Source organism: Diplotaxodon limnothrissa, linkage group LG18 (genome assembly GCF_057381915.1).
Source record: "Diplotaxodon limnothrissa isolate DT_005_m linkage group LG18, D_limnothrissa_male_GT1.1, whole genome shotgun sequence".
NCBI classification, from domain to species: Eukaryota; Metazoa; Chordata; class Actinopteri; order Cichliformes; family Cichlidae; genus Diplotaxodon; species Diplotaxodon limnothrissa.
The window spans coordinates 10,478,184-10,503,636 of NC_140613.1; the positions used below are offsets into that span (position 1 = coordinate 10,478,184).

Consider the following 25,453-nt stretch of genomic DNA (forward strand, 5'->3'; position numbering starts at 1 on the left):
TAATAGGTCCACTTTAATTCTTCCGTCTTTGTTTCCTTATATGACTTCAAGTGTAGCGCTGTGTTTGTGTTTCGTTAGATGTTGCAGTAAAAGCTCGAGTCTGAGGGTGAGGAAAACTGCTCAAATGAACCGATTCAAAAGGAATGACTTTAGTTAATATTTTCTTGCTTTGTTGTTGTTTTTAGATTGAATTTTTATGTTAAAGTCGAGCTTTTGTGGTAATAAAATGGCACATTATGTATTCTAACAAATGAAAACGTTCATCCCAAAACGGAGATGTTGAAAATGCGATGCCGTCTCCGTCATCCAAGCACATCTCGCAATAAGACCATCAGCCAGCAAAACAACCTTTGAATACAAATTATCAGAAAATTTGGGGTTTTAAAGGTTGTGTTTTGAAATGTTAGCTGAGGATTTCTTGAGTTTTTTGGAAGGAAACATTTGATTTGTCCCTCTTCCTTTGACTTTTTGCATTTCGCACTAACCCTGTGGTCTCTGTTTTAATAGCCCAAGCCTTACTTTACTACTCAGTGTTTAAAATATACATTAAAAAAGTGATTTTGTTTGAAATATGTATCTTTTAAGATGGAAGACTGTACTTTGTATTAAACCTGTTTTTGAGAGGTTTTGGCATGTTTAAAGCAGATTTATGGTATTTATAACTTGTGGCATTCTTGAACTAATGAAATACAATTAAAGATGTCTATATTTATTACCAGATTATGGTCTTGATTTATTTGACTGTCTCTGTTCTGTTAAATTTTGGGTCTGGGAACTTCCAAATGTCGTCCAAGATGCTATAAAAAGTGATGTTTTACTTAATACTAAGGATTATAAACGTGGAGACTTATTGGTCATCTTTGCTCCTCGCGTGAAGGTGTTCAATAGCCAATAGTGTGCGTGCCATTAGGACATGCGCACCAGAGCGTGTCAGACCTGGTCCCGCCTGGTCCCGGAGAAAACAAGGGGTGTGCTTGGGTGCTTGTGAAGCAGCAGCAGCGGCGCATGCGCCCAGGAGAAAATCACGGGCGTCGTGCCTCGCCGCAGCGATTGCAGATTTTTGATGTCAGATTGGAAGGAGTGAGAAGGGGTGAGAGACACTGGGGTCTAACATACCGAGCCCGGTGGAAAAGAGGAGTGGAAACCCGGAGTGTGTAAGAAGAGAAGAGGCGTGTGTGACTCCGACTTAATCCTTTCTTTCCAACTTGAGTCTTACAAGCCTGTCTGCAGATGCAACCTGTCTGTCATCCCATCCGTCCCAGTAATCCCTGTTTATTGCAGCGTTTCCTCCAAAGGGGACTACAATGACACCCTGGTGAACACGCTCAGGATGGAGTAATCATACAAGCACCCAGCGCAGCGCAGGATGCGCATCTCCAACCCGACGACGGAGAAGAAGAAGGTAGAGAAACCTGGCTGTTATTCTGCTTTCACATGTCAGAGATTTTCCGCGGCGCTGTGGATTGATCGTTTCCGTCATCAGCCTTCTGCTGCCGGTGTCGGTGTATAATGGAGAGCTCCAATGGCTCTGGCAGCGACACCAAACCGCAGAACCACCAGTTGGAGAAGAAGCGACTGAACCGAGCGCCTTCACCGGCCAGACCTTTCCTCAAAGACGTGCACACCCGCGGTGCCAAACCACCTGCCATCGTACCGAAATCCCCCAAACTAAGCAAGCAGCAGCAGTCTGCCACAGTGCCCTTAGCCCACCTGAACCGCAGCTCCAGACGCACCCCGGCCGGAGCCAAGGAGAAAGCAGCCACGGCAAAAAGTAACACCAAGTCTGCCGTCGCGAAAAAACCCACCAAGGTGCCACAGCATGCCGCAGCTGAGCCCAAACCCGCCAGCATCAAGCCGGACTGCACCAGCAGTCCGATCTTCGCCAAAGGCAAGAAGGGAAAACTAGCCTCCGGTTCTCCGGGCCCTCTCAGCCATGGATCCCCGATCCGGGTACCGACCGGAGCGCCTCTCGGCCGAGTCAGCCAGACCGACAGCAGTTCAGACCTGTCAGACTGCCCGTCCGAGCCGCTATCGGATGAGCAGAGGCTGGCACCAGCCGCTAGTAGCGACGCCGAGTCTGGTACCGGCTCCAGTGACCGGGATCAGCTGGGAGCAGAAGCTACCGCATCCACAGCTGCTGCCCCGCCGCGCACAACCGAGGCTTCCGCCGCCAAGGGAAGCAAGTCTCAGGCTCAGCTCGCTCCGGGCTCGCACGGAGAGAAACACAAGCAGGAGAAACCCTCCGCAAGCGCACAATCCAAACTGCCAAGCACCAAGCAAGCAACCGAGGAGGACCTGCAACGGGAAATTGAGGACTTGAGATCGGAAAACGACTACCTCAAGGTATGACAGCCTGATTTCAACAAGTTACAGAAAAATCACTGTTTTTGTGTGTGCATTTTTCCACATTCCATCCAGAGCAGCTATCCAATCAAAATCGGTCCCGTCACAGGACATCTATGGGTTCTTTTTAAGTGTCCTTGAACTTCCACCTGCTCACTAATTGGAAGCATAATTACAATCCTAAGACATTTCCCCATGATGCACAGCTGTCATCCCCACGAAATCCCCGCTCTCCATTCATCATGTCATCACTCGTATTTTTTTAACCTTCCCGGGATTCCCTGCTGGTTTGACCTTTATCAATAGGATTACATTGATAGTGGTTTTTATCCTAGTATGCCCTTTAAAATTTAGGTGTTTCATATTGTTGCTGTCAAATCACCAAAGTCTGTTTTGACAGAAAGTCTCAACATCCATTTTCCACTCTGTTGCATTTGGGGCATACATAAGTACATCTGTGTGTGCGCGTAATGATGCGAACACACTGTAATCAGATGCGGTGCAGATCTTATTTCTGCTATTTCTTAACTTTTTGGAGTTGTGTTCAGAACATAAGTGGATGACAAACGAATGCATGTGTCTGCGGATCTAACCAAGAGTTAGATCTCAGAAACCTCTGTTTTTAAGAGGGTGTACGTATATAATGCTTTGTTTGCAGCTTCAGTGGACCTGATTATACGCAGAATCCCCCCCCCCCCCCCCCCCCCCTTAAGTAGGTTATCCACATAATTTGGGGAGGGGGAGGCAAACAGTTAATGCGGCATACACTCTTGCAGCCTTTTTTTTTTTTTATTCAATGTTTATTTGCATGTTACTGATGAGAGTATTATTTCAAAGTTGATCACGCATGTCTGCGTCTCTCTCTGGCTCGGTGGAGACACAAGAGAGTTAATCAGCTTTACTGGCTCCCGCTGTAATGGCTTTATCCCACAGGACTTGATAACAGTCAGATGTCCCATGTGTGCAGGGTTCAAACACCCTCCTGCTTGGCTGTCAGCCTGCCAGCTGGGTCTCTGAGGTCCTTTACCACGCCCCAGCCCCCATGGCCCAAAAATGTATGGGAGCCCTCATCTCTGCTGCATCTTATCCTCATGGAAAAAATGTTCAACATATTTATTTTTCTTGGGAATTTATTATTTCTGATGGTTTGGCAGTTTTGATTGGGGTGAAGGGAGACAGGGGAGATATAGGGGAGCGATATTTGATAAAAATCTGTCTGTTTATACGGTATTTATATACATGACAACATTACATTACTACCAAAAGACAAAAGAGTTTTGTTTTTTTAATTAGAGCTGCAGTGATTAATTGTTAATTAAGAGCAAATTAATCAGCGAGCGATCTGATTGTTGTTTTTCAAGCATAAATGTGGCGGTTTGCTGTTTTTCTACCCCGTTCAATATTATTTGATTTTGGAAAGTTGACAAGATTAAAAAAAATGTTTTTTAAAACCTTTTTATGAGCTTTTTAAAAAAATAAAAATAAATTCAAAGTTAATTATAAAATATATCTGTTTGAGAAGAAGAATAGCTGGAACCTTTTACAGATTATCTTATTATTATTATTTAATTATCTGACTGACACTTCTGGAAAGATTACTTGTTTGGTCTGTTATTAGTCTATCAAAATTACTTTCAGCCCCATCCATAAGTATTTCAAATGTTTATAAGCATATAAAATGTACCTTTTTATATAGTATAAAAATATAGTTATTTTACTTTAAAAATGTACTAAAATTTCAACTTTAAGATCATGAAAAATCAGTGTTGTTGCTGTTTGTTTGGTCTGTCAATCAATTGGTTGTCTTATTGTTTTAGTTCCACTGGCTTTTTAAAACTTATAGAATGAAATTATATATTCATTAATGATCATAAAATTTTCCATCTATTTCGCTTCATGTTAACCTTTATGTAAATCGATAACATTAGTGTTCTGGATTACTGATTTGACAAAGCATGCTAAAAATGATGGTAGTCAATGTTTAAATATGTCTCCAGCTTTCTGGATTGAACAATAAATCAATTACAAATAAAATAACTGTCAGGTAAACTGATACGTAAAATCATCTGTTCCAGGTCTTCACTGATCGTGAATACAAGTCCAAACAAACATCTCCAGCTTTCTTAAAGCAGCTGGTAATTCAAAATATCCACCCTTCCAAGAGAGGAAGAAGTAGTGCCGGTGACCCAGCATGCACACCCTTCATAAACATCAGCGATTATACACATGCTCCCAGGATGTTGCCTTGCCTCTGACTCTTTTAACCTGGCCATTGATTGGCTCGACCCCGTACGAGGTCATTAGCTGCTTCCTCCGGGGCCCTCCTCGTATAACAATGGACTGTGTGCTTTTCCAATCCAAATGAGGATAGATTTAGTTTTCATTAATTGACATACTCATCCCCTCCCTCTCTTTTTTCTCCGTCCAATTGTCTTTTCATCTAGTGGCGCTTAAGTCCTAGGACGAATCGTCTCGGGGGAAATCTACAGAACAAACTGATTCGTCGAGATGGGAGGCAAACTCAGTGGTCACCAAACAAACCTCAGTAGTGCCTCGGTACTGCAGATAAATCTCCCTTTTTCCAGACTGCGATGTTACGTTGATAGGAGCTGGAGAATATGAGTGCATCCAATCCGAAGATAAGATGCTTAGAACCAACTAGTAATGTTACATCATCAGCCCTAATAGTACCTGCATTACTGGAACTCATGTAATCATATAAAAGTATTAGTGTAATCTACCACCGTATATTACCGCAGACTGTATCGCCTTTCTTATATTTTTGTATCACACACCATTTAAAATTGATAGTTTAGGACTAAAATACGTGTAGCTGTAAAACGTCATCTTTTTTAGAGTAATGAGAAGAACCAACAATTTCCGTTTTCATTGATGGTTTTGTCAAGTGTTCCACTTACGTTTTTATTACTCCGAGACTCTGGTCAACAGAAAAATAAACCAAACTATTTTCTGTGACTATTTTCTAATTGGATATTTCAGCTGTCTTGTCTGAACTTTCTTTTTTTTTTTTTTTTTAAGTCCAAGAAGATGAAATCTCTTATTTTGTTCTGAGATGCCGTCTGAGGGAAAAATGACTTATTATTAAAATCTAGCTTAAAGTATGCTTTGAAATTTAATAGTATTTTCTTGCTCATCTGAGGCTGAATATTTTGCAATTTTCTTACATGTTGGTGGTTAATTTATAGTCAACAAAAACACAATATTTTGAGACGATTAAAAAAATAATCCCCCATAGTCTTCTGTTTGCCACTGTGTAGGATAAATCTTAAACTCTAGTCCCTCCTCTGGATAATACAATACTGTCAGCATATTGCAGGTTTAATGTGTGTTATATAATGTAGAGGAGCTTAGATCTGTAGTTTTACATTTCAGCGTCATAACTTGTGCCAGATTTATGTATTTATTGCTGTATCGCAGATGTACTCCTATTGGCGTGCATGTTGTCTGGTACTGGTTTAACAAAATGATGCAGGAAAAGAGTTTTAGGTTGGTTTCGAAAGGGTTTGATCATATTGTTTGTCTGCTGGAGTCGCTCTAACTAGTTTTCTTGGCACTGTCTGCAGCACATGTAGCAGAGCAGCATCACAGCTGATCAGACAGTCATGCAGAGTCAAGCTGGGTCTTTACAGCAGGCTGCTCACATGCATGCTAAACTGGAAGTTATTGTGTTCCTTGCATCATGGAAATCCTGGGTCCATACACATCTTTTAGGTGAGGACTTTGTATGTTCTCACTCTGCCTGTGTGGGCTCTCTCCAGCTTCTTCCCAAAGACATGCATGCTAGGTTCAGCTAATTAGTTATTCTAAAGTGGTCGTATTTGTGAATATGAGTGCAAATCGTTGTCTGTCTTGATGTGTTAGTCTTGCAATACAATGACAATCTGTCCAGGAGCCCCATCACAGGTGGGATAGCTCCACTCCGACCCTGAATAGGATAAGTGATTAAGAAAATAATGGATACAATTTGGAATCAGTGTAAGAGGATTTTTGAGGAATTGGAATTATCTGCAAAAACGTTTTCACCAATAAAAACATCGATATAACTGTAGAACATCTGAAACAGATTATTTTGTCTGTCAGAATTTTTTATTTTTTTTTAGAAACTCAGGAGTACGTCTAACTTTCCAATTCAGCATTGCAGTTGTGCTGGAGCCTGTTCCAGCTGTCACAGGGTGTGAGACGGGCTACACCCTGGATACATCACCAGCCTGTACGCATAGAGACAAACAAACATTCACATGCATGGCCAATTTAGAATCACCATGCATGTCTTTGGATTGTGGGAGGAAGTGGGAGTACCCAGGGAGAACATGCATGCTCCACACAAGAAGCCCCAGCTGGCCTGAGCTGGATCCTAACTCAGGACCTTCTTGCTGTGAGGTGTTGGTGCTAGCCACCAAACCACCATGCCAGTCCCATAACAAACCATGAGAGGCATTTTTGTTTTTGTTTTTTTCTCTTAAGTAACCAGATTATAATTTCTGGAAAGAAACAGCAAGGCTATTTTTTTTTCTTTCAAAGTGATTTTTGGTGCTTTTTGGCATTTTAATTCAGTAAAAGCAAGCATCTGGTAAATGGTGAATGGATCGGAATTCATATAGCGTTTTTCTGCTTTTCTACTCTAAATGAACACTCAAATCATATCAGTATTATTAATGTGCATTATTAACATAGTCGGCCTCTGTTTTCCGTCTTTCTCAGGATGAAGTGGACGAGCTGCGGGCTGAGATGGAGGAGGTGCGCGACAGCTATCTGGAGGAGGAGGTTTACCAGGTACAGGAGCTGCGGAGGGAACTGGACCGCTCTAATAAAAACTGCCGAATCCTGCAATACCGCCTGCGAAAGGCAGAGCAGAAGAGCCTACGGGTTGCTCAGACCGGACACGTGGACGGAGAGCTGCTGCGTAGTCTGGAGCAGGATCTGAAGGTCTGCGAGCTTGTCTGTGTATTTGTCAGTGACCGCAGTAACACCTGTCATCACTCAACACTTTTACACTGACATTTTGTCATGCCAAAGTATTGCATGTGTTCACACATAACGCCAAAGTTATGAAGAAGGATTTTTATCTTTAGGATAATTAATAATCTGAGCTGTAAGTTTATTCACAGCATCTTTTCAGTGTGGCAACATTATGACTCTAAGCCAGTCTTTCTTTTTCTGGCATTTTAAAATTTGGGAAACTGAAAAAAAGTTCAATCCTCAAGCTCTATATTTTTAATCAATCAATAGCAATAAAAAAGCACAACATTTAATTTTACTTAAAGGTCAGTGTTTGCTTTACCAAAAAACCCCATATACCTTAGCTTAGCTTCCCTTCATTATTTTCACAGTGGACCTGCACCTCCCTAGAGGGTGAGATTTAAGTCCAAGAAGTCCAAGTGGAAACTGAAATAGTTCAATGACTGATAGTGTCACAAGATTGATTTAAGAGAGAAACTAATAATCATTGTCATTATCAACTAATCTGTCAGTTTAATAGTAGTAATGATAAAGAAAGTTTTTCCTATAGGGCAGCAAATTATATAATAAAACGTGTGTGGATGTGTTAGGATGTAAGTCAGTAGAGGAGTACCTTAATCAACATATTAACACGTGCATTATGTTTGAACCTTTTGGGACCGTGTGACCTTAGGTGGCCAAAGATGTATCGGTACGTTTGCACAACGAGCTGGAGATCGTGGAGGACAAACGCAGCAGAGCTGAGGACGAGAACGAGCTGCTCAGACAAAAGATCATCGAGGTGGAGATCGCCAAACAGGCACTGGCCAACGAGCTGGAGAGGACCAAAGAGGTCAGAGAATAACAATGCAGTAGTTGAGAGTTTAGTTTGTGGCTTTGCTGTAAATGAACAGCCTGTAAATATGGATTTCCACATATAAACAAGGAGGAATTTTGGTTAATGTGACCATGTTTCAGATGAATGGTGATCACTGACCTGATCAGCGGGAGGGTCACTGCAGTCAAATTTTGCCTTTAAGTGCAGCATCTTTTCTCAAACACTCGCATCAGGATGTGTGAACACGTTACTTTCACTGTATTATTCAAAAATAAGGCCAAAAAACCACCCCTCCCACTCACAGCTCAGGTGTGTGAACAAGTTGTTCCCCATAAATGTGCGTTAGGAAAGAGGTTCAGCAACTTCTTTTAGCCAACATTCATAACAATAAACAATGAAAGAGCTCGTCAAAACCAGATGTCTTGCTTCTCGTGCTTCTCTTAGTTTAGACATTTTGACCTCGATGGCATTTCCCACTACACGGTTTGGCACATAATGAATGGCTACATCCCAAGAAGCAGTACATAACATTTTGATCTAGATGTTATGAGCTTCAGACTAACTAAACTGAAGGTATGTGATAGCTACGAAGTCAGAGAGGAAATTCCAAGTAATGTCTGAGCTCTATTTTTCTAGTTTAGTGGTGAATCTGAATCATGGAAAGTCATGCTTCTTTAGGTGGTAGGAAGTACACTCCCACTTTAACTGCAGTGTACCCACACTCCCAATTTACCCATGTTCTTTAAATATTTTAATTTTGTGTTTTTGCTGCTGTATCAGTATAATTTAGGCTTTTGTTATACTTCAATATCACTGTTTACTGCATCTGTGAAGTAAGGCCGTCTCACAGGTAACGAGATGAGCAGAAGCTATTCTCAGTGCTGCTCAGCTTCAGTTGCTTAGACTAATCGATTCTGACAACGGGAGGTAACATGCCATCTGCCAACAAAGAAAAAACTAGGCTAATACCAGACCGGTCAGTCTGGAGATGTGGCTTTCTTTTGGCAGCAGGATGACACTGTTACTCGTTTCCTGTCGTTATGTGCACTGCTGAAGATGCTTTGATTTTAAGCTCATGCCACATTGTCTCCGTGAGACTTTGCATGCTTCTGCGTACCCTTCAGAAAGGTCTACCACTGGTTCAGAATCTATATTCTAAAGATGTTTCTGACCTTAACTGTCAGTGCTCGCAACATCGCTGTTTTCAAAGACAGCTTATCAGGAACTGACTGAGAGGCAGAATTCATGTCTACTATGGATGTGCTAATGCAGTCAACGCAACTCTTGTTGCTGTAATCCTGATAACCTTTTAAAAGAAAGTTATTGGGAAAGAGCGAGAGTGCAGTGTGAGGAAGCTGCACATTGTTCTTTTGACATTTTTCAGATATCTGTAATGCGGGGCGTGCTGTGTAACTCTGTAACTGTGGCTCGGTGCAGTTTTATGCAGCTCGGTGGTGGTGGGACGATGCATACATTTATGAGCATAAGATGACACAGACTGTCTTGTTCAAAGAGGAGGAGTGGAGGGAGTAGTAAGTAGAAAGGCTGAGACAGCGGCTGCTCCAAATGATTTTTTTGTGTTTTCCTCCGAGCTTTGTCTCAGAAAAACATAAACCGTCTCTGGCTCTTTTATAATACAGCACCCCCAAATGTGTTCAGAGTTGGTCCGCATTTCTTTTTCCGTGGGCTCGCATAAAGTCTTTTGATTGCTTTAAAATTCAGGATAACCATTTCAGGAAATTATTAGAGTGTTTACACGCAATTTATTTGGCGATCAGCTTCAGCAACTGAATCTAAGAAACTGCCCTTTGCTCTCAGAGCTGCTCAGTCACAGAGATAACATCAGTCATAGACAGGAAAGGAGCAACACACTTACTGATAAGAATGCAGCTCAACTGGATTGAGGAGTACTTCATTTCCTTTTCAAATTTAATTACACCTCGTAAACCATGACTCAGGTGTACCGTGACGCAATTTACAGAAGAAAAGGGAAGCACATAATCCAGCACTGCTTTGAGTTTTGTTCTAGTTTGTATGAGTCAGCCCCATTACTTTTCTTAGGATATCTTTTCAGCTCCTTTATCACTAGTGTTGAATGCTAACATACACTTTAAATGCAGACGAGCACCACTGCATGAACAAAGCACCTTAACGTGGGCTTCTCAAATAAAATCATACTGTCGATCAAAAAACCCCCAGTTCAGCTCAAGTTCATTATAACCATCTATTCAAAAGAACTCTTCAGAAATAAAGAATTAGATTAAAAATTTTATACACATAAAATTTACTTTAAATAAGAGCAGAGATGGCTAATCCAAAGAGCATTGGTTGGATCCCTGCCTCCTCCAGCCTGTGTATTTAAGTATCCTTGGTAAAGATAGTGAACCGCAAGTTGCCTCTGATGTGTCCATTGGTGTGTGAGTCTGTGTGAATGTTATATAAGTACCGGTCCCTTTACCGTTTCTATCAATACATTGATCTGTTACATTAAGCATCTTTTAGTAACCATACAAGTATTTATGAAAGCAGGAGTTGCTGCACTGATCCTAAAACACCAAAGTTACACAATAGTACAAACAAACCAACCAGTCGAGACTAACAACTACCATTTTTTGTGGGACCTACAAAATCAAATCGCATTTTATATTAATTGATCTACTTTAATTAAAGTTTTTGTGCTTGCGTAAAAGATACTGAGATGTATTGTGTAATCTGAGAGTAAACATCTTTGTCTCTGTACCTGAATTTGGCTTTTATACAAGGCGATCTAAAGAGCCGTGCTACAAACCTCATGTTTGACACGTTTCCCTAAAAACCTCTAGTGAAACACAAACATTGATATAATATTCTGTGTGTAAAAAACAAAATCAACTGTTTTCTTCCTCATTCTGTGTGTGTACATTTAACAGCTTAAAATCCAGCCATCAGTAAATGTTGTCGTATTTGCCAATAGTTATTCTGATGTTGGGCATATGTTATATTTATACACATTAATCCTCAATTTGTTTTGAAAAAGTATTAGTTTGAATCAGTTTGAATTTTTTCACTGCATTGCTAAAGGTCGGCTAATCTCCAACAGTTTGTGCATCTCTGCCCTTTAAAACCCAAGTCCTCATGTCCCTGCGCCTGTTCTTGGCTATTGGAGGCTGCACAATGTGACGCTGGCCCAGAGATTGGCACCCCAGCATGGATTAATCCAACAAGAAGGGCTGTTATAAAACAGCCTGGCGTTTTTCCGTACGCTCAGATGGGAGGGGAGAGCGAGGGAGAAAAAGACAGAGAGGTATGGGATGGCTGTAAGCAGATGGCCATAGGCCACGTGTGCGTGCGCTATAACAACAGCTTTCGGCCCTGATATCAAACAGTTTAGCAGAGCTGCCTGACGGGATCTTCTTCACTTTAAATTATGGTCTCGTTGCTGGTCAGCACGAAGACAAACTGTGATCAGTTGGGAGATTTTTCATTCTGACATTTGAAGAAAGGCCCACTGATGTGTGTAATGAACTGGAACTAATGAAATGCCAACACGCAGAACACGAGCATCAGGTGATTTATCTGCAGTTCCTGCTTCGCTGTGATAAACTCATCTTTCATTAGGCCAAAGGATAATCCTTTGTGCGGTGGTTTCCCCCTCAGTGACTCCCAGGTATGTTGCACGTCAGATATTTTCATATTGAAGCATTAACTTGACATCAGATGTCATGAAAGCAGTGATCAATAAAGTCTCATTGAGGGTTATGCTGGTAAGATGAGGCTTCTTTTGGAGTAGGCAGAGAGCATTTAAGTGTGATTTTGTAGCGTTTGTTCTGCTGAAGGAGTTCTAATAAAAGCCGTTCACAGCAGTATCTGTGGATTATTCATCTTCTTAATGAATTTGAGTGGAGGACATATCTAAAAAGGAAGGTGACCAAATAAAGGCACTATTAGTGGGTCCTACTATATTCATTTTGATTTAATCGAGTCATAGCGAAGCCCTAAAAAAGAGAATATATCTGGAACTAAGAATCTCTAATCACTTGATCCCAGACCCTGATGTGATGTTTCAAGAAAGCCTTTCTGGTCTGTCAGACAGCCCAAATTAATTTCACACTGGCCACTTTCTTTTCAAATCAAATCAAATCACTTTTTATTGTCACATCACATGTGCAGGTACACTGGTACAGTACATGTGAGTGAAATTCTTGTGTGCGAGCTTCACAAGCAACAGAGTTGTGCAAAAATACAATAACGTAAAACAAGCAAAATATAAGAATGGCTAAATCTGAGACTAATAAATATATGTACAATATATAATAGTATATGCATTACTGGATGTGTATACTAATATGTTTTTCTATATATGTGTGTGTGTGTATACATATTTTACAAATTAAATAGATTAAACAATAAAATAAAATATATAAAAAATATACAGAGTTGGTTGAGACATGTGCAAAACAGTGGCATTAATGTACAGTATGTAGTGCATAATGGGTTTTTTTTTCAGTCTAATTGATTATTAAATAAATAAAGAAAAACATCTGCTGAGGATCATTTGAGATTGAAAGCTGCCATTTTTGGGAAGTGGAAAAGGGTATGTCACCTGAAATATACATTAAAATGAAGAGCATGTGCAGGCAGAATGTATTCGAGTGAAATTGTTTACACGATGCAATCTGTTCGATAAGGGTTGTATTCCAAAGGCTGATTTGCTTCAAGTGCTTGTGGATGCATAGAGTCGTCACCTGTGCTCATTAGCAAGCTTCTGTTTTGTGTGTTTTTGGGGGGTTTGTTTAATCTTTGCAAAGCGATGGTGTGTTTTTCCTTTTATTGCCTTGTTTCATGTGCAGGTTGCAGTGGAGACGAATCAAAAATTTGCAAATGATGAACTGATTTGATGTGCATTATCAGTTTAACTACTAACTAAATGCAACACAACTCTGCTGGTTTTTAACTATGAAAGAGCCACAATAACTGGGTTCACTTATGCAGAACCAAAAATAAAGACTGAAGGTGTCTACAAGAGAAGTTCCAACCTTTCAGTTGTTTTGTTGCTGTGTTTTCCCCACTACAAAGATTTCAGAGGGAAATGCCTGCATTCTTAATAAGTCACATCAACAGTATCTGAGCGAGAGTCACCACAGACATTTGTTTCATGTCAGAGCTGCTGCATCGTTCCCCCCCTTCCTTGGCAGAAAAAGCGTTGGCTTTGAAGAAGCATCTCCTGATCCTTCTGTTCTCCTTGCTTCTCCACACCTCTCTCTTTCACATCTTCCCCCTCTCCTCTCCTCTGCTGTGGTTCCCCTGTTGGAGGAGTGTAAATGAATCTCATTGACCTAGTTAGTATCTTGTGTCTGACTCCACCAATAGGAAGGAGAACAGGCGTGAGGAGAGGAGCAGCGTAGGGACTCAAAATTTGCTGCAGTGACACACATCCATATAAAGCTTATCATCGCGCAGCCACTGTGCAGTTTGCTCAATGTGCAGAAATTCTTCGTAGACGTGATTGAGAGGAGGACGCCATTACTTGCACATTTCTGCTGTTTTCAGGTGGAAACCACATCTTCAGCTCCGATTTAATGAGAACGGCATTAGAATAACACCATAAACGCACGTCTGAAATCAAGGCTGTGCTTGACACATAGCTTTTTATTTTACAACAGTAATGTGTATCATGAATGCCTAAACTGTGGAGTAGTAAATCATTTTAGAGGAGACAATATTGTTACCCTATAGGCAAGCTATGGGAGACCCAAAGCAAGTAATGGAAAATCGACAAGTGCATGAAACCCTGGAGTCATGTGTTACAACTCTGAGGCATTTGGCCTTTGAAGTTAAAACCCTTGCAAGATGGAATTTCTCCTTTTCTATTTATTTATTTATTTTTCATGCACGCCGTCGTGTTGCTCAAACGTTTCAATTTGCAGTCGTATCCAAGCCGTCGTTTTATAATCAGAAAACATCCCGAAGCATTCGCCGTTCCAGCATGAAAGTGTGTCTTTAAATGTCTTCAGACACATGAAGGGGCATTTGAAAGAAATTCAAAAACATATTTGTCGCCATCCTAAGTGCAGTCTTCAGAAATCGTGAGCCTTGGCATGTAGTTCACATCTGATTTGCATTTAAAGTGCTCTTACAGGCATCAAAGCTGGTAAAATACTTTATCTAAAACAGTTGATATTTGATGATGAAATTAAACTAAATGTATCCTGAGTTTTTCGTAATGTCTATAAAATTAAATCTGTATTTATGGAAGCTACCTGGCAACTAGCCATGGCTGGTTGAAAATTCAGATGTTTCCACCTTTTTTGGGTGCCATCATTTGATGTTTATAGTTGAAAATGGGGAAAAATCTCTATAAAGGCAAAGCTAATCTTGCATCTGTGCTTTGAGCTGGTAGGTTAACCCTGGCCCAGTTGGGTGTTTTTGGAGAATGAATATTTAATGTGCTGCGAGATGATTAAGTAAATTAACTATACAAGGGGGAAAAAAGAAATGAAAACAACAAGTCCAAGACAGAGCAGTGGTGCAACAGAAACGTGGCTGAGATACAGGTGCAGTGGTTTAATACAGTTTAAATATAACAAAACATCTGAAAATGCAAATAAAGCAAATAAAGCTGAAAAATTCCTGAAAACATCACCTCATTGTCTCACAGTATTTTGTTCAGCTTAACCCAGATCTGAAAGCAGGAGAAATCCAAGGTTGGTATCATGGATGCTTCTCTTCTTCACTGTAACAAATGGTATTAGCAGTTATATTTAGGGTGTTTGACAGCAGCTTGGCAGGCTGTAACTCAGGCTGATTCATTGTGTTGCTCACCTCTCCTCCAAACACAAGGAACAGACAAGCCATCAGGAAAATAGAGCTCCCACTAGTATGTTGGGGGCCATCGCCTTGAGTGAAATATAGTCAGAAAAAACTGTTCTGGCCTCGCCTGAGGGTATGAAGAGAGACGATGTCAGTTCTGATCTACATTATCCTGCTGAATTGTTTTGGATGCTTCCAGACTATAAAGATTTTTGCTCAAAAAAAAAAAAAAGATAAGGCGATAATCCTGTTAAGGCTCCAGTAATCCATATTTTCACAATAACAAATAATATATATTGACTACGTGTAATGCAAAGTGGGTCACTGGTAACTAAATTCAGACATTTTCGTACTAAGTTTGACTCTTGTAATCCTGTAAGGATCATGTGAGAACGTTTTAACTTTGTTTTGATTCTGCAAACAATTCTCCCACCCACAGCCTGAATAAAACAATAAATACAACTGTAGTGTATCACAAGCCTATTTCATGTATAAATAAAAAATTATCCCTCGACACCCATCTGCCGTTTTCTAACAGCTCTGTTGTCTGGAAGAGCAAACGGGTAAATTTCTTCTGGTGCGTAGTGACCAAAACAATGAGCTAATGCAGCTTAAAGTTATATGGAGAAGAGCTAATATTCTTACTAGGTCTAAAAATTTCCAGATGTTTGAGCTTGAGAGCAGAAAAAGGCATATAGAGTGATCCTGATGAAGCAGGAACTCTTGCCATAAGGCATTACAAGGAGATGATCTATGGTGGCCCAGTGTTACATCTTATCAGGATGCTTACAGCAACTCTGTGCTGGCCAGTTTCCATTTCTTTTACTCCAAAAATAAGCCCAGTTACATGTTCCGTGCACACCTGCAGTCCTACTGTCAAAAGCTGCTTGTAGCCATGTTTATAGATCAGGCTACAGGGACTTTGTGGTGTCAGTGAGCTTCGCTGTAGTCTAAAAAAGTTCATTTGATGAGGCAGCGGTCAGAGATCGCCTGAGTCACAGAGCGCTGTCACCATGTCCTCACCGACAGCAGCAACAGGGCGAGACAAGGCTGCATCAACATAAATGTAAACTACAAGAGACTAAAGTGACTTATGGGAGGATTGTGCAGCCCTCCTGTTGCAGAAGAACACGTCTACTGTCAGGGAAAAGACGAGTATATTATTTAACACGACTCTTGTGCAAGACATTAAGCTCTGTTCTGGCCTTTAACTAGAATCTGTTTCCAGAATGAGTACAAAGGCACATAGAGATGCAATCATATCCAAAAAAATGTTTTCCTTATTTTCCTTGTTGTTATATAACATGTAACATTTCGAAGAATGTGTTGGCTTTTAACATTTCCAGTAAAGCCAGAGAAGCATTATCACTCATTAGGAGTCCTATTTCTGGCACTGGATGAATATAAGTTCAATAATAACACATCTTTTAACTTGTCCAGGTCTCTGTAAACTCCTTGGGGAAATACCTGGCTGAAATATCTAGTTGATAAATGCTTCAATATGTACTTTATACAGTGAGTCTTTCATAGTGTTTTTCACAGAAAACAGCTGCCTGCCACAGCTGAGAGCACTGAAAGTGACCAGAACAGTAAAGCTAGGAGTTTTATAACTAACATGATCATTTAAGGTTCCTGATTATTCTGTGTGCTCATCACTCCCTGCAAAATCTTAATTATTCTACATGAAAGGCTTAGTGTTTTTTAAAAAAAAATATGGCACTATGAATATTAAAAATGCAACTCAGGATATTGCATATGCACAGAAAATATACGGCTACTTTCATAAATAGAATAGCTTGTTTCTTTCCAAAAAGAGTTCGATGCACATTTTGATGTACACATTTTTCATCAAGATGGACTCCAATAGAATCACAAAGCTGTTTATGTTTTTACAGTCCAGGAGTGTATAACCTTCCTGAGAAAATAAAGAGCTGTGCCTGGTCAAGCTTGCAGTATCCAAGTGAGTTCTCTATCATATTTAAAGTGGTCTATTTCAGGCAATGTATTAGTCTGGGGGGGACTGTGTGGTCTCTCACTTGAAGTAGATGGGGCTGCATGTGTCTGAGAACTGTGGGAGCCTATAGATCTGTTTGTGCTTTAATCCACAGTGCTTGTTACAGAAGAAACTATGAGACTGGGAAAGAAAACAGAGGCTGTCACTGCTTCCTCTCCGAGGTTATATGTTGCACGCAAACAGTCATAAGCAAATAATGACTTCGGTGATATGGACAGAGACCTGCTGCATAGCTTGTTAAGACTGAGGGAGACTAAATCAGAAAGCTGTGAAATCTTGGTGACTTATCCCTCCTTTAATTACCTCTTCTATTTGCTTTCAATCCCCTCTTTGTTAAGTACCTAGGGGGTTTTAGTGTAGCTTCCTCGCCCTCCTTTGCTGGCCTTGAATTTCGCTGCACTAATGATGACCTGGAGAAGAACATCATCACCGTTTGACTATACCAACACATAACGAAGGTCGAGGTATTGTAGTTTCTAGAGAGCTACTGCAAGCCTGTCGTTTCCATGTCATGCTGTGATATTCAGTACTAGATGAAGTTGTTTTTTTTTTTTTTTTTTTTTTGAAGCTTCAAACTGCTCTTTAAGCTATCAGCAGTTCACATGATAATGCACATTGCCTGTGAACAACCATCTGAGATAGAGCCATTCTTTTTATGCTTAATTAAGTGTGATTCAGACATAGATGTTTATAGTGATAGGAACGGATATACTGACCGCTAGGCTTTTAATTTTAAGTGAACTTTAAAATACCAATTTTAGGGAGTTTGTACTGTGTTGATGCTTAGATAACATGGATAACATTAGTTTTGTGAGACTTAAAGTTAGACATATACCCCAATTACCAATATATCTCCAATAACCTAATATTGGCTGATGAATTAGCTGGCTCACGTGGTTGGTTTTAAAATACAGCCCTGGAGTTGCAAAATGTTACAGGTTATGAGTGTAAACTACAGTGTTTAGAAATCAAACACTGGTTAACCTTTAATTAAATAAGCGTATCAATGCCTTAGACCCCCTCTAAGGAAACTGAGAAAAGGCAAAGCTCCAGCCCAGCTGAGGGAGGAAGGCGGTCATCCCAGAAGAATCAGTTAAAAGCTCCACTTCAGGAGCTGTGACATGACACAAACAAACACTACCCCCCGACTTAAGCCATCATCTGGGCTAATAACAAGTCCGGGTAACAACTCTGTAGATTACTGCACTCCTTGGCCGCCACCTGAGCTCAGACTTCGTTATCTTGTACAACGTCCTGTGGCAGCTTGGTAGTCTGCTGGGATTTCATAATAGTTCAGTATTTCACCTCTCACTTTGCTCCTTTATTGGTTCCCCTCCTAACATTTTCTGGCCACGAAGCTCCCATGTGTGCAGAGGCGAAAGCCCCTCCTTCTTATTACCAACCTTTTGTGAACCTTTTGATGCACACAAGGGCACAGTGAAGTGCTGGGTGGTGGAAAAGTGGCGCGGGGGTGAGGCCGACCTCATTATCAGCCAGCTGGACACTCGTACGCATCGTTTTGACCCTCATCCCCCCCTAACCTACACCCCCCTCCAACTGTGCGCTCATTCAGGCTCCTTCCATAGATTATAATAGTGCTCTGTTGTATGCTGTGTGTATGGTTCCTATTAGTGAGCAGAGGAGACATGGCTGATGCCTGAGGGAAAGCTCCAGATAAACAGACCCAAGTTTATGATCATGGGGTTGTAAGGTTTTTATTTATCCTTGCTTTGTTACCATAGACACATGCTTGATGGTAACAGAACGAGGAGTCAGAGTCTTGAAAAATAACTTGGTTCCTGCTAATTATGAATTGCAGATGATGTGAGAAGAGGCTGCCGTTCCTAACTACATGATAATCATGGGCTAAAGGATAATAAGCCGCTGATAAGGGCTTAATTGGGCCTGGAAGCTATCTTGAGAAGTCTGTTTACAGAAACAATCAGATGCACCAAAGTCTAAATGGGCTTATTTCTTTTTGCACTGTTGCATTGGAGTAAGATTTGAGGGAAGTATCTGATCTTTTGATTGCACCAAATCTCAAAGAAAGGGATTTTTAGTAACAGGAAATTATATATCGACTGATCTTTTAAAATGCCAATTTAAAAGATTTTTTGTTTTTACTGGTTTTTGAGACTTAACGTTAGACATATATCCCAATACCAATATGTCTCCAATACTCTAATATTGGCTGATGAATTGGCTTGGCTTGGTTGGTTGATTTTACAGGACAGCTGTAACTGGAACAAAGTTTAAATGTCCATCACACAATATCATTGCTGCTATAGCCTAAGTTTGGAAACCCATTGACTAGTCTGCTGGCAAAGTCTCTGAAGACAAGGAGCAATTTTTCAGGGCTCCTGATAGAGCTGATGCGTGTCTGAGCAATGACTTCCTGTTGTATTCAGTGATAGTTGTTTCCAAATACTCAGTTTTGGGCACAACTTTTTTTCTATGCTAAATAGTCAATGTTTTCAAGATTGCATTTCAGCAAATACTCCCCCAGTCTCTCCTTGCTCTTTACACAGAGTGTTTACCTGCACACAATCAAAGGTTGCTTAAATGTGTTTGGTCAGCAGAACTCAAGCTGACTGCATAATGACACCAGAAAACCTTTGCCTGCAGGTTCTACATATTCATAGGCAGATATCTGTTTATGGAGATTACTGTGACCTACTTCCACCATTGTAACCAACCCATTAGGAATGCAGCATGAACTGGTGTGATGATCAGCAAGACACTGGTGGCATTGTGGAAAAACAAAGCAAGCCTGAATGTTTGGACTTTTAACAAAGAGGAAAAACCAGTTCCTTGTTTCTATGATGTTTCCTCAAACTGTGACCTCACTAAGGAGGATGGCCATAAACAAAACCAGTACACGAGTTGTAGCTGTACATTATATTCAATGAGTTAGTAGTTATTAGTAGGTATCTACATAAGTCAACCTTGAAGTTGTGTCCAAGTGTGTTAGAGCTACCTCTCACGATGAAGTAAACGTAATCCTCATCTCCCTCAGAGATTTTGGTTCATGTTGACACAATAGCCTCACACAGTTGGTGCAGAATTGGGCAAAAAATGTGCCAAGAAAATGTCCCTCACCCCACTATATCCCCAGCCTGAGTGGTTGGTTTTATGCTCTCTTGTTGTTCAGTTCTGACCCTACCATCTGAATGTTGGAGAAGAAATTGTGACTCATCAGACCAGGCAATGTGTTTCCAGTCTTTGATGAGCCTGTATGAATTGTAGCTTCAGTTTCCTGTTTCTGGTTGACAGGAGTGGCAGCCAGTCTGAAGATGTTCTTCTGCATACCTTGGCTGTAATGAGTGTTTATTTGAGTTACTGTCTTCCTGTCACATTGAAGCAATCCAACCATTCTCTTCAGACCTCTGATGTCAACAAGGCATTTTTAGTCAGAGAGCTGCCGCTCGTTGGATATTTCTCTGTTTTTTTGGACCATTCTCTACAAACCTTAGAGCTGGTTGTGTGGAAAATCACAGTAGATCAGCAGTTTCTAAAATACTCAGACTAGACCATCTGGCACCATTTCACTACATTGGTGGACCATGTAGTGGAAAGGGATGACTCAGAGATTCTGTTCCCACTAAATGTATGCTGTATGCATGTACACATGAGTAAACTGCACAAGTGAGCAGGTCGTGGATGACTTCAGTTCTGAGATGCTAGAGTTGGGAAGTTGTGAGTGATCTCCAGAGTAGTTCTTTACTTTTCAAGAGTTTTGATGTATTTTTTTTATGTCAGTACAACTTTCTGTTTTTCTCTGTTTTCCATTAAGAAAGACAACAATGACCCAGTTTGTTAATTTATCAACATAAAACACCCACTAATGATATTCAGACAAGTGAAGACTTCCTACTTTTTCTTCTTTTTATATATTCGATCAAAGGAATCCCCCTCTCTGTTCGGCTTGCGTGGGAGTGGGAATGTAATTTTGAGCGGCATCCGTCTAGGTCACGCGTATAATCACTTTTGACTCAAGTAAAGGAGATTTACATGCCAAATTGAAGCAAAGGTTTGGAATCAATGTAATGAATGGTGCTGAAGTGGGTCAGCTATGAGAAATACTGCAACGGGCTACATTTGTTTGAGTTTTTGGTCTTTTCATCATATTTGTTGATAATAACAGAGATTCATCTGTGCGCTGCTTTGGACAAAAGCATCTGCCAAATACATATGAAGGTAAAATATCACCAGCTTTATCCCTTATCCTCCCTTCAAAGATGAATTCTTAATCTCAGCTGCACCAACTGGTTCAAGATGGGTTGCACAAAAAAATAAGAGAGGATCTTTGTGTTCTGCATGTCTGTGCTGGAGAAATTTGTTCTGGCAGGAACAGCATGGGAAATGTAGTATCTCTTTCCATTTCTGATTTGTCAGCATTAATTTGCCCGAGGGCGGGGTCGCCTCCGGTTGAGTGTAACTCGCTGATCTTATCCGTCTTCTCTGTATATCTTGATGAGTGCAGAGCGACATTCGCCTCCCTTGCCTTCTCCACATGGCTCGCTTTCTTTGTACTGCACACTGCACAGCACTGGCACGCAGCCAGTCTGCTTTCCCAGAATACTCGCTGGACCTGCTGAAGAGTTTGGAGGCAGCTGACATGGCAGCTCTTCCCTCCTCCTGGCCTGTCTGAGCCACAGTGTCACTAATAGCTGTTAGTGGGTTGACTCCTAGTGACGCTTTAAATTATTATTTTATATATGTATCCATACAGTAGCTTCACTTAGACTCTGGGATGTTTGGGAGTTCAGGCTTTTTAGGCTGGATGTGCACTGGATGACCTCCAGACAGAGCAGTAGTATGCAGCGCCAATGCCTTTCAGGTGTATTGTGTATTTTTCACTTGTCTCTAGGGAAGAGTTTTGCTGTGTCTGCAGGCTTTTTAAAGCACTGTCCTGCAGCTCATTTTAAGTTACACACATTCCCACCTGGGAGCTGCCCTGTACAGTCTCATGACTTCACCGAGGGCTTTGTTATAAAGGGGTACAAGGGTGTCCATTCATTTTTCTTTGATTCACAGGTGATCTCAAACAAACAGTCATCTAATATTTGTGGGATTGCTGCTGTTGTCCTCAAGCTTTTGTAGACTTCGGCAGTAAGACCTCACAGCAAGAAAGTTGTGGGTTCGAATCTGGACTGGGGCCTTCTTTGCATGTTCTCCCCGTGTCTGTACGGGCTTCTCTATGGTTTCCTCTCACAGTCCAAAGAGATGTATGGGGATGGTTTAAGTGGTGGTTCTAAAGTAGCTGTTGGTGTGAATGTGAGTGTAAATATCTGTCTCTGTGCATTAGCCAAAAGCCACAGCATGGCTTTTATCCTGCCGTCCTTCTCTCACACGTGGTCGTGGCAGATGGCCCCGCCCCTCCCTGTGCCTGGTTCTGCCGGAGGTTTCTTCCTGTTAAAAGGGAGTTTTTCCTTCTCACTGTCAAAATAAACTATCATAGCTATGCAGATGACACACAAATATATATCACAATGTCACCAGGAGACCGAGGCCCTGTACAGGCTCTTGGTAAATGCATTGAGGAAACTAATGACTGGTTGTGCCACAATTTTCTCCAGCTAAACAAAAACAAAACTGAAGTAATAGTCTTTGGCGCCAAAGAAAAACGATTACAGGTCACCAGAGAACTTCAATCTATACACCTAAAAACCACAAACCAGGCGAGAAATTTGGGTGTAGTGATGGATGCAGACCTAAACTTAGAAAAACACATTAAGACAATAACAAAATCAGCTTACTATCACCTCAAGAATATTTCAAGGATAAAAGATCTGATGTCTCAACAGGACCTGGAAAAACTAGTCCATGCATTCATCTTTAGTAGGCTTGATTACTGTAACAGCATCTTTACAGGTCTACCTAAAAAATCAGTCAGACAACTACAGCTCATTCAGAACTCTGCTGCTCGAGTCCTCACTAAGACCAAAAAAGTGGACCACATCAGTCCAGCTCTGAGGTCTTTACACTGGCTGCCTGTCCATCAGAGGATAGACTTTAAAGTTCTGATGCTGGTCTATAAAGCTCTGAATGGTTTAGGACCAAAATACATCAGTGACCTCCTGACCCAGTATGAACCTTCCAGATCCCTCAGGTCATCTGGATCCGGTCTTTTATCAGTTCTCAGAGTCAGAACCAGACACGGAGAAGCTGCATTCAGCTTTTATGCTCCTTATATCTGGAACAAACTCCCAGAAAGCCTCAGATCAGCTGAAACACTCAGTTTATTTAAATCCAGGTTGAAGACTCACCTGTTCTCAGCTGCATTTGAATAAAGCACCAAATCCAAACTTTTAAGCTTAAATTTCAAAACTAACATTTTAACTACTGATTTTATCTGTGTTGATTTTATATACTGTTTTGTTTGTTTGTTAATTAGTTTGTTTGCTTGTTTTAATCAATTTTAAATCATGCTTTGTATTGGTTTTTGTTTCTAATGTCTCTGTAAAGCACTTTGAATCACCTTGTTGTTGAATTGTGCTATACAAATAAACTTGCTTTGCCTTGCCTTACCAATGTGCTTGCTCATAAGGGGTCATATGATCCTGTATGTATTATTGCAGGATCTACCTTACAATATAAAGCGCCTTGAGGTGACTGTTGTTGTGATTTGGCGCTGTATAAATAGATTGAATTGAAACAGATTGGCGATCCATCATGGGGTGCCCAGCCTTAGAGTCACAGGGCAGAAGAAAATAGATGGATGCCCACACTGCACAGTTTAGTTTAGTTTAGTTTTTTGTTTTGTTTTGTTTAGCTGAAAGTTCAGAATAATGACGAATAAAGACGAGTGATGAGTTATGCAGTTAGAGCTAGGAGGCGATTAGGTGCATTTTAAATGTTACTGTAAGGTTATAGAGAATTTTCAAGAGTGTTTATTTTGTTATCTGGTTAATTCATGCTGACATTTCATTGAATGCTAATCATTTTTGTAAATAGACACTTTAAAAGATACTAATTCAGTGCAGGGCAGCCTGTGGTATCTACAGTTACTGTTAAGTTAGGTCAAGGATAGCTACCCATACGGAAAAGAAATAGTAAAAACTTATATGTGATTACTCATGAAAGTGGCCACTTTCTCATTACTTTCATATATTGTTTTAGTAAGTATCCAAAACATACAAGTTTCATTATATAATTTTTCAAGGGATCTTATATCTGTTTTCACTCTTGTATGCTTTTCATACAAGTTTCACACAAGACAGATACAAACTTTATAAGATTTATATATATCTTTTCCATATGGGTAGCATTGGTTTGAAATTAAGCTCATGATGCTCTTTAGCACCATTTGCCAAAATGCATTTTTATGACTTTATGGGGACTGGACATCAGCCATGGCAGCATAATAGTTCACATCACATCTGCATATATAACGCATTAGACTCAGAGCTGCAGCAGAGCAGGTTAAGTTGATCATATTAGGAAGTTCATAGTGAGTCATTAATGTTTCTCCACCTGCCTAATCCTGTCATGTAACATGTCAGTTGTACCATCATAGTGTCAGCACAAACAAGGACATTAAATAATTTCTAAATTATAAAATCAGGTATTAGGCTTGGTAGCTGAGTCTTACAGCAAACAAATGCAGCTACAGCTATGTAGTTTTAGTTCAGATCATTTGTACCTTACTCAAAATGCAGTGTTGACATAGTCAGGCAAACTATAAGAAGCCCTACCTTTGCAGCAGACTTTACAAGAAAGAAAATAACGAGTTGTTTGGACTTGGCACTCCTCTCCAGGCTGGAAATGTGTTCAGAACAAAATTCACTTGTTCTCTGAAGCTGGTTCACTTTGCCAGACTGTGTGCCTTTCATAGCAGAAATATCAATCACCACTTCCCTCCTCTCGCCTTTAGCGGTCGGGTGCAGTCTCCCCGTTCGACTCCACCACCAGCTCTCTCACCGAGCCACAGGGGGAGGTTGCCAGTTCTGCACTTGTCATCCTTCCATAGCAGCGAGGGGGCTAAATCAGGCCCGCAGTCGCTCAGAGTTTATCATTAGTTCGATCCAGTCTGTCAGCTCGCTCTTTTAGAGTCGCAGTGTTTGATGAAATTTTAAGGCAACTCACAGATACAAATTTTGTGGGACAGCGTGATGCACTCTGTCAAAAAAATGTATTTACCAAAAAATAAACTCAGATTCTTTAGAGCGCTCGTGGCAAAATAAATAAGTAAAACAAAACTTGGCTTATTTAAGATGTCCTTTGCAAATATGTTGGTTTTAAAATGTATGAAAATATTCATATTTACCTAACTAACGTACCTTCTTATACCACACTAACTATGAACATTTTTCCATGAGATATAACAAAGAACTACAAATCATGGCACCAAGAGCTTTACAAATAGAGCCAAAAGTGACAGAATGGGAGCAATATCGCTTGAAGTTTTTACACTGAGCCCCTCTGCTTGTGAGAAATACTGTTCGAATAGCAATGTTTAAAACAATATTTTAGATTTGGATAGCTCATTGCTGGAGGAGATGTCTATG

General features: G+C 40.6%; 1 protein-coding gene across 1 annotated transcript in view; it reads left to right on the forward strand.

The window, feature by feature from the left end:
• Positions 1 to 1,509: 1,509 nt before the first annotated feature.
• mtcl1 (microtubule crosslinking factor 1) overlaps positions 1,510 to 25,453 on the forward strand; it is an 84,535-nt gene continuing 60,591 nt past the window's right edge. The window contains exons 1-3 of the mRNA XM_085377221.1: positions 1,510 to 2,343; positions 7,066 to 7,290; positions 7,997 to 8,155. Coding sequence (XP_085233347.1) covers positions 1,510 to 2,343; positions 7,066 to 7,290; positions 7,997 to 8,155 — 1,218 coding nt within the window. The remainder of the gene's footprint in view (positions 2,344 to 7,065; positions 7,291 to 7,996; positions 8,156 to 25,453) is intronic.